Source organism: Temnothorax curvispinosus, unplaced genomic scaffold (assembly GCF_003070985.1).
Source record: "Temnothorax curvispinosus isolate PA1 unplaced genomic scaffold, ASM307098v1 QBEX01003116.1, whole genome shotgun sequence".
Taxonomy (NCBI): domain Eukaryota; kingdom Metazoa; phylum Arthropoda; class Insecta; order Hymenoptera; family Formicidae; genus Temnothorax; species Temnothorax curvispinosus.
This window is the reverse complement of record NW_020212896.1, coordinates 1-9,415: the sequence shown is the minus strand read 5'-3', so window position 1 is coordinate 9,415 and position 9,415 is coordinate 1. Positions and strand designations below refer to the sequence as shown.

Here is a 9,415-nt window from a genome sequence, read left to right as displayed (position 1 = left end):
AAACCTGTTTACGTACTCGACTGGTGGTCAAAATCTACACATGACTGTGTATAATTTCCTCGTCATATTCTTCATCGTGCTTTTTTGAGAAACAAAGTATCGATGGTACTGATATCATTTTGTAATTTGAGACAAAATTTATTTTTCAGATGTTCCGTTAATATTGAAGATAAAATGATAAAATAGATAATTTTTTTATTCTTTTAATGACGTAATCTTTTTTATATCTGCATTATTATTATTATTATTGATTATTATCTGTTATTTGTATACAGATATTTTAATCCAGCTTTCTTTTGCAGATTATCTAGGAAAACTCGATCGGATAGAAAGACTCTCGCCGATGGATGCACAAATGCAAGACGCGGATGGTGGGCGGCCTGTGCAAGTGGTACTTGCCCATCCAGATCATACCTTCGAATTAGATGAAGCTGCATTGTCAGAAATTCTCCTACATGACGACGTGAAAGATAGAAATGTGGTTGTTGTATCTGTTGCGGGTGCCTTCAGGAAAGGCAAAAGTTTCCTTCTTGACTTTTTTCTTCGTTACATGAACAACAAAGTAGGTGATATTCACAGATTTGATAACTGGCGTTTTGTTACTTTAATCATCAGTATCTAAATTAAAAAAGAGCATACATATAGATAATTAGATATTTATCAAATACTCGCTCATCATTGATCGACACAAAATCCGATTACTGAATGACTACCAATAATTTATCACATTAATCAACAGTACACGCTACACAACGATACTGATTCCTGGTTGGGTGCCGAGGACGAGCCACTAAGTGGTTTTTCATGGAGGGGAGGTTCCGAAAGGGATACCACGGGAATATTGATGTGGTCGAAGGTTTATCCTGCTACTTTGGCGAACGGTGAAGAGATCGCTGTGATTCTCATGGACACTCAAGGCGCTTTCGACAGTCAATCCACGGTGCGGGACTGCGCGACGGTGTTCGCGTTGAGTACGATGCTGTCCTCCGTGCAAATATACAATCTGTCGCAAAATATTCAAGAGGATGATCTTCAGCACCTGCAGTTGTTCACCGAGTACGGTAGACTGGCGCTGGAAAGCTCCGACAGCACGCCTTTCCAAAGATTGCAATTTTTAGTCAGAGACTGGGTTTATCCGTACGAGGCCGATTACGGTGCAAACGGCGGAAAGAAATTACTCGACAAAAGACTGGAGATTTCCGACAGGCAGCATCCGGAATTGCAGAGCTTGCGAAAGCACATTAAGTCCTGCTTTTCGGACATATCGTGTTTTCTCATGCCTCATCCCGGTCTCGAGATCGCAACGAATCCGATATTCGACGGTAGATTATCCGAGATACAGGCAGAGTTTAAAAACCAGTTGAAAGTGCTCATACCGATGATACTGGCGCCGGAAAATCTGGTGACCAAGAAGATCAACGGTCAAGTCGTGAAAGCGAAAGATCTGTTGGAATATTTCAAGAGTTACATCAATCTTTACAAGGGAGATGAACTTCCCGAACCAAAAAGTATGCTTGTGGTACGTATAATTTTAGCGGTTTCTATAATTCACGGTTTTATTTACAAGTCGATCTTTTGTTTCATTCAACTGGAACAAGCAATCATCTCAACCGCAGTAATCGTGTTTTACATTTACAGGCCACAGCAGAAGCTAACAATTTAACCGCTGTAGCAGAAGCTAAGGATTTATACCTTCAGATGATGGAGACCGTGTGCGGTGGATCAAAACCATTTTTAGCGACCGCTCACTTAGAATCCGAACATCAACACTGTATGAATTCAGCTCTTCGTCAATTCCAGAATAAACGAAAGATGGGCGGAGAAGAATTCAGTCAAATATATATGGAAAAATTGATTAAGGCAACTATGCATTTAATTAACTGCTGTTTTTTTTTCTAATTGTTTGCAACTTTATTTATTTATTCTTTCTTAAATATTTATTTTATCATAAATTATTTTTCTTTTACAATATAGGACATGGATGACGCTTTCTTGCAATTTAAGGCGCACAATGAGAGCAAAAATATTTTTAAAGCAGCGCGAACGCCAGCAGTGTTCTTCGCAATTGCCGTTACTATGTACATTTTATCTGGAATATTTGGTCTTGTTGGTCTGTACACGTTAGCAAATGTATGTAATCTTATTATGGGTATTGGCCTCCTCACGCTTGTCTTGTGGGCATATATAAGGTATGTTAATATTTTCATAAATGCATTTGTTACAATTTTCTATTATCCTACGATTAGGATTTCTGAATACTGTCTTTTGTTTGGATATTATTTAGGTATAGCGGAGAATTCAGAGAAATTGGAACACAAATAGATGACTTAGCCAGTACAATATGGGAAAATGTAAGTACAAGTATCTTTTTAGAAATTATCGAGAATTTTTTATTTTTCCTATATACCTGTTTTTGATTCTTATCGTATAACACCTCTCTGATAAGAATTATATTGTTCACAGTGTACTAATGAAAAACGATATTTGAGAAAGGTAGAGATTTTTTTATTCACTTATTAGTTTTATAAACGTGGAATGTACTCGTTTTATAACATATATTCAACGTTAGTTTTAATCTAAAATATAATTCATGAAAGAGAAGTTACGATTAATGGTTTAAAATATTTATCAAATATTCAAATTTGCATTAAAATCACATAAAACATAAAAAGTTATGTCTGTTTTTACATGTCGCATACAAGCATCACTTGTCACAATATGTGTATATCTTGCATATTATTAACATAGTATAATGTTCATCTAACAATTAATATGTAGCATTTTTTTATTGCAACAGGTCTGGCTATGTGCTCATCTTTGTTATAAATTAACGTATACTTTAAGATACCTAATCCTGTTCATTATTGTAATTGCATTTGCAATACCTATATATCATTTTACTTATCGTCACCTTCGTGGACATGGCAATAATGGCTACGTTTACGCCCTGAATTTAGGCCGCGACCTATACCTCAAATTCGACCTAAATTATTTAGGCCGGCTGCTCGGCCTGCTGTAAACACTTGATAGGCGACCGGACCTGGCTTCAGGTCAGGCCGCGTATTTTAGTGACCCGACCTGAAATAGGCCGTTATCATTTGCGATGTAAACGCGCGATCACGTCCTAAAAGCTTTATTTGCTTGTTTGGATTCGCTGCAATTCAGGGCGATCCCAAATACGATCCCGTCAATTTTTAGGTCTCTTTCGGTGTAAACGAATGATGACTGGACCTACTTCGGGTCACAATATAGGTCAGGCCGCGATCAGGTCGCTGGGTGTAAACGTAGCCTATATCTGATCACACGCTTTTCTTCTTTTGTATAAATTTTAGTCTTTAATTATCTTCAATTCCGAATTGCTTCTCTCTTTAACTCTTTATGTTTCTTACACATCTATGTTTTGCACATTTTTTCTTACTAACCAGAGCCGTTTCATAATGGAAGCATAACTATTAATATCACTCTCTTTTATTGTTTTTTTTTATTCCTGTCATAAGCTGAGAGCTAACAGGAGCAAATATCGAAAAGGTATGACATTCGGCTACATATACATTCATATATTTGATAACTTTCTATTAACACTGATTACACCTTTCTTTCCAAACATCTATATACATCTATATACGCTTGATCAAAAAACTCTATTTCTTCCGTGTAACTATTAATATTTCTTCCATGTTGACGCATTAAATTTCATAAAGTAAATGCTGCATCTTGTAGCTAAAAAATAATCTTGCAATTTGGAATATAGCATATACAATTATAGTGTCGCATATCATAAAACAGTGCGGTACTGATGGAAAGAATTATCTTTACTTTTGTTCAGTTCATGAAGCCCGTCTACCAACAATTTGTGGAGAAGTCCGTGTCTGTAGCAGTGGCTCAGGCTGCTGAAATAGCGGTAACGAATTCAACATTGAACGCCACTGTCACTGCCAATGGCAAGCCTAAATTATTATAATATTCATTCCCATAATATCCCGATTGTTCAAACAAATCGAAATATTGCATCCTTATGTGTTAATATTAAGTGGCATAACTAAATTTTACAATATCGTTATCTTTTGACGTACCGCCATGAATAGTTTTCTCTTTGTTTAAAACTGGATTAAACATTATGGCTTGGAAGCACTAATTTGAAAATGACTGTGAATGTATATACGATGTATTCTAATTATAAATCAGCGTTAGATTGATGGCAACCGTGATTACTAGTATTGCCTAGTATATCCTTGGTATGAATGTTGTAAAAATAAAATCTTGTACTGGTGAAAAATATTATTATTGTAGCTTGACCTGAAAGTTTTATCATAGGGATGTTAATATATTTAAAGTTATTACAAATTATTAAAAGGTAGAAAAATGCATTTGTGAAAATATTAAGAAACGTTAGGAAATTAAGTCCTTATGTAACAGCTCTTTTTGTTCATTTCCATTAAATATATGAAGCTTTTTTGTTGTATCTATTACATTCAAAATGCATTTTGCAGTAGATTTTTTTGTTTTAATAAGAAGGATTTTGTTTTGCATAGATTATGTCTCAAGATTATGTTCTTGTTATTTTACGTCTTATTTATATGCTTGGACTAACGAAGTTCAGATTTTATTTGTGCCAGAAATGTGCTACATGAGTTGTACTGGACTACTGTTTAATAAAAAAAGAAAAAAGAATGTATATATCGCACGATGTTATTCACATTCTACATGGTTTGAAAAGAAAAAGTGATAAAAATACTTAGAAACTTATTTAACTAACTCCGATATAGATATTCACACGCCATATTGCTGTAGAGTGTAGTGTATGACTTTATTAAATGCAATATCTCGAAATTGCCCAATTATATTGGTTTACTTAAGAGTAATATAAGTTTTATTGCCAACACGTTGTTAATAGTAATCAAATTTGTGTCGTAAGTGTACTGGACTCCATATCCTATATTGCTCATTGAATGAAACTGGCAAATATTACTGCTTGAAATTTATCAAGTTTGTAATGTTACGTTTATCTAAAAGCGATGTACATATATAAAAAAAAACTTAACTTTTTGTTTCCATGAATTTTGTTCAATGAGTAATTTTGGTAATATAATTTGACGTATGCATGTGTTGAAACTCTACCAAGTCTTGCCAAGCGATTGTTAATATACTTTTGTAGCCGATCTACAACGTATACCTTGATAGAGAAATGAATTTATTTATACTTGCATAGAATTCTAATTTTTAAACACGCAATTTATTAACGAATTATAACATTGGACTTGCAAAGTTTTATTGACAGATAATAATTATTACAGTTTATTAAATATAACATATATTATCGTTCTGAAAAAAATATATAGCATATTATGTCAAAAGATACTTTCCCTAACATAATAAAAATTAGAAGCGTACTTGGTGGTGGTTTTAATAACACTAATTCATTTATGTATCGATATTTTGAATTATTTACTACTTGAAGACGTACGTAAAAAAACAAGTTCACATTTATACCCTAAAAAATAATTGCTGCTTTGTAACATGATAGGTTCAAAATTTAAAGTGCATTATTTTTTGTAATTGTATCTTTTTGTATCTCTATTAACTGATATAAATACTACAGGCAGCTTAAATATTCTCGATTAATGTATTTGTTTTATTAGTTGAAATGCAGTACAAGAGGAAATAATGAGTTTTGTATTATTAATATATAGCCGTATTCGTCATCTTATTGTATTTTATACAGAATGAATGTATGTAGGAGAATAGAATTAAGCGAAAATGTATGGTTATGGAGGTGCCATTAAAATTTAATTTCGGGTTACCAAGATTTTGTGTGTGTCCCGTTGCTAAATTTTATTTACTAATTTTATAGAATTCCTCAAATTTCACTTTTAATTTCATAGATTATAAGTAAATCAGCATATGACTACGTATTAACCCAAGTTAGTCATCACAATATCAAACTAGGGATAATATGTATATACATGATATCAATTGACTATTAAACCATGATTTTTTTCATATTAGAGCAGTTATATTGTTATGCAATTTTATAAAATAATTAAGAACTGGATATAAATATATGACGGTTAAACGAACAGATTGTTCAAGTCATTTGCTGATACCGATATTTGTATGAAAGGAGAACATGTAATATCTCATATATTTTACACAATTGTGATGTAATTAAAAATATACAAACATGACACTATTGAATAATTTGTAGTCGCGGCTATTGACAAAGTTACCTGGATTAAAAATTTTGTATCATAAAAGGAAAACTTGTGTAGGATGCATTATGTATATTTACTGCACATAATTCTATCTTTCAGCTATCTATTTTATACTAATAAATATTGTAATAAAAAGTTTCACTTATTGTAATAAAAAGATTACGAAATAAATAATATATATATCTACTTCTATAACTACACGCAGCACAACTTTTTAATTTTGATGCTATTACTTCGTTTAGGACACAAACACATTATATAATGATAATTACATGTGACGGTAGTGCGCTGATAAAAATAATTAAGATAAATAAGAATAGATTATTACGTATAAAAATAAAAATCTTATATTTCTATTTATAAAATAAATATACTTTATTTCTCGAAAAATTAAATTTATATACAAAATACTTAAAATTTATTATTAAGTCTTAAACATTCTTTTCATCATGTCTTTATTTCTCTGAATTGATTCTTGCAACCTGGTGTTATAGACATCGAACTGTTCTTTCGCCGAGTGATTACTAGATTCTAAGGCAAGTACCGCTTTCAGATCTGTTATAGCTTTTTCGTTATCTCCCATACTGCCATACGCCACTCCTCTTCTATATAAAGCCTTAACATTAATTCCATCCTTATCCAACACCTTGGTACACAACGTAACGACATGCTGAAAGTTCTTTCGCTTCAGTTGACATATAGCCATATTGTTGTACAACGCAAGTCTTAAATCATTAATATTGTACTCCAATTGCTTGTCTAATTCCAAGTCCGCTATCGGCTCCAACGTTATCAGAAGCTTGCAAGCCCTGCTGAACTTGCGGAACGCATCTACGATTCGGGAGTCCTTGAACAATTCGGCACCTCTCTCTTTGTATCTCAAAGCCACTTCGTACTTTTCCTCCGCGCTCCATTCCCAAACTGGTTTGTGACGTTTACACTGAGTCAATGTGATCTCGAACTTAACTATTGTGGATTCATTGCTAACTATAGATTCATCTGAGCGTTTTGGAGACAGGACAATGGTAACGAGACTCCTCTCACTGACATTCATCATGCAAATCGCTCTCTCAACATTTTCGTCAATTTCTGAGCTGGCATCTCCTACAATCACAGTCTTCTCGGGCTCGCCATCAAGAATAACGCTATGATACTTCTCTCTCAAATCCGCTTCAGATGTTCCAGTAACATTTATCTTATCCACAATAACAGTACACGTGGAGCATTCCGTTGGCTTCTTGGTAAACACACCTGGCTTTAACACTTCTTTCTTGACGCTTTTGTCCGCCGATTCCCACAATTGCGGCACCATGATGACAAATCGACGATCAATTCTGTAAAACGATATTATTAATCAGCGATTGAAGACGTTAACATTGTATTAATGTGGTGTTAGTTTAACGTACAAACTGTTCAACCTCCTTGTTTCAATACATGTTCCTTAAATCCATTTATTGAAATAACTAGAGAGGAACCTGTGAGCTGCAGGTCCAACATGTCAACATTTTAGATGAAACGATGAAACCATCCTTGACAATCTTAACATGTCTACTGGCGCCTCTGTGCACAAAACGTAAACGTTGAACTACATAGCCACGCCTGTTTTCAACAGGTAACACACCATATGTTCACCTGTAACTTTGTTTTTCTCGTCTTTACCGTCATTATTCAAAAATATTCTGAATCTTTTTATCATGGAACTCTTTTCAAGAAAAGATATGCTTTGCATTAATGAACGATGATAAACTGTGCTGGCATATTGGGACAGTTTTTTTTCTTTTTTCTTTTTTTCCCTCCCTTTAGATCAATAAAAATGCGAATTTTTTTACTTTTCGAAAATTAACTTGAAAAGCAGAACGATTCTAGAGTTATATCCTTTCTTCGCATTTAGCAAGAAGTAGTAGTAATAAATTAATTTGTATAAATAGCTTTTTCAATCAAAGTAAAAATTTTGTTTAAATAACGTTAAATTTAATACGAGATAGATTAGTTTAAAACAAATATTTCTTAATTAATTTACAAAAACGATGTACTAAATCTTACATCGATAAGATTTCTCACATAAATCTCAAATCGTGCGAAGAATGACTATGCGACATCTCATGTTATTTTATACTTCAATAAAACATTTGAATATTTTATGAAGGAAAAGAATTTCAAGAACGTGTTTAAATTTCATATTTTATTTAAAAACAAATTACAACTGACAACTGTATATTTCTATCGTACATATATTTATGCAACATTTAGTTTTGTCCACTTTTCACCAACTTTCCACAACCACTTTGCTAGGTCATCGTCCTTGGCCTCTTCTGTTAATTCCTTGATTTCACTATTGCTGTAGCAAATATAACAATGACATCGATATCACATTCGCGACGTTTATCGTTTGTTCAATTTTCGATGGTATACTTACGCGAGATAACATCCGGAAACATTTGTAAGACTAGGATCTAATGCTGCATGCAAAACGGTTTGAGCTGCTTGCAAAGGTGCTTTAATAAATGGCCAAGCGAATGGGTAAAGAAGAAATCGGGTAAAGAAGTTGGTATATACAAACATATGCCGCGTTATATTTGTATCAACTATACCAGGATGGACAGCATTCACGGTAACATCAGTTCCTGAAAAAGTAAGTGGAAAGTAGAGCATAGCGGTCATCGCGAAACGAGGAAAATTATGTACTTTATGCTAAATCACCTTTTAATCTGTTCGCCAATTCACGAGTAAAAAGCATCATAGCTAATTTACTTTGCGCGTACGCTCCACCAGCGTCATAATCATTCTCCCAATTTAAATCCTTCACATTTATTTCGGCAGTACGATAGGCATCGCTCGCCAAATTCACAATTCTGGATGGCGCGGATGCTTGCAAGACGTCCAGAAGCAAGTTTGTGAGCAAGAAGGGCCCCATGTAATTTACCCCAAGTTGCATCTCGATACCATCCTTAGTGTGACTCTTTGGACATCTCATTACGCCGGCGTTATTAATAAGTATATGAAGTTTACCATATTCTGTAAACAACGTAAACAGGATAGACACTTGTCAGTTAAGTAAAGTAAAAAAAAAAAAATCAGAATAGCTGTGTACTAAACGTCAATCACCTTTCTTAAATTGTGTGACAAATTTCCTAATACTTTCTTGCGACGCTAAGTCACACTTTCTACAATAAACGTACTTATTCTTCGTATCGAGTACGATA

General features: G+C 33.7%; 3 protein-coding genes across 3 annotated transcripts; 1 reads left to right on the top strand and 2 right to left on the bottom strand.

The window, feature by feature from the left end:
- The first annotated feature begins 281 nt into the window (after positions 1-281).
- LOC112452243 (atlastin) lies at positions 282-4,675 on the top strand. The gene is made up of 7 exons (XM_025012365.1): positions 282-562; positions 740-1,519; positions 1,639-1,860; positions 1,975-2,189; positions 2,285-2,351; positions 2,464-2,493; positions 3,827-4,675. The coding sequence occupies exons 1-7, from the start codon at positions 344-346 to the stop codon at positions 3,959-3,961; spliced, it is 1,668 nt and encodes a 555-aa protein (XP_024868133.1). The 5' UTR covers positions 282-343; the 3' UTR covers positions 3,962-4,675.
- Positions 4,676-6,574: 1,899 nt separating this feature from the next.
- Positions 6,575-7,733, bottom strand: LOC112452246 (70 kDa peptidyl-prolyl isomerase-like). Its single transcript, XM_025012367.1, has 2 exons — positions 7,619-7,733; positions 6,575-7,546 (listed from the first exon to the last, which is right to left on the bottom strand). Exon 2 carries the CDS (start codon positions 7,522-7,524, stop codon positions 6,637-6,639), a length of 888 nt encoding a protein of 295 aa, XP_024868135.1. The 5' UTR covers positions 7,525-7,546; positions 7,619-7,733; the 3' UTR covers positions 6,575-6,636.
- Positions 7,734-8,385: 652 nt separating this feature from the next.
- Positions 8,386-9,411, bottom strand: LOC112452244 (retinol dehydrogenase 13-like; the record flags this gene model as incomplete). The annotated part of the gene is made up of 4 exons (XM_025012366.1): positions 8,386-8,550; positions 8,629-8,836; positions 8,913-9,227; positions 9,318-9,411. Coding segments are annotated over 4 exons (720 nt in total), but the record flags the coding sequence as incomplete, so codon positions are not given.
- Positions 9,412-9,415: the final 4 nt, after the last annotated feature.

Excerpts from the sequence above, each read along its gene's own strand:
- LOC112452243 (XM_025012365.1), top strand. The coding sequence starts at position 344 with ATGGATGCACAAATGCAAGACGCGGATGGTGGGCGGCCTGTGCAAGTG. Across the intron at positions 563-739 it reads TTCGTTACATGAACAACAAA|TACACGCTACACAACGATAC; the intron begins GTAGGTGATATT and ends ATTAATCAACAG. Across the intron at positions 2,494-3,826 it reads AAAAACGATATTTGAGAAAG|TTCATGAAGCCCGTCTACCA; the intron begins GTAGAGATTTTT and ends ACTTTTGTTCAG.
- LOC112452246 (XM_025012367.1), bottom strand. The coding sequence starts at position 7,524 with ATGGTGCCGCAATTGTGGGAATCGGCGGACAAAAGCGTCAAGAAAGAA.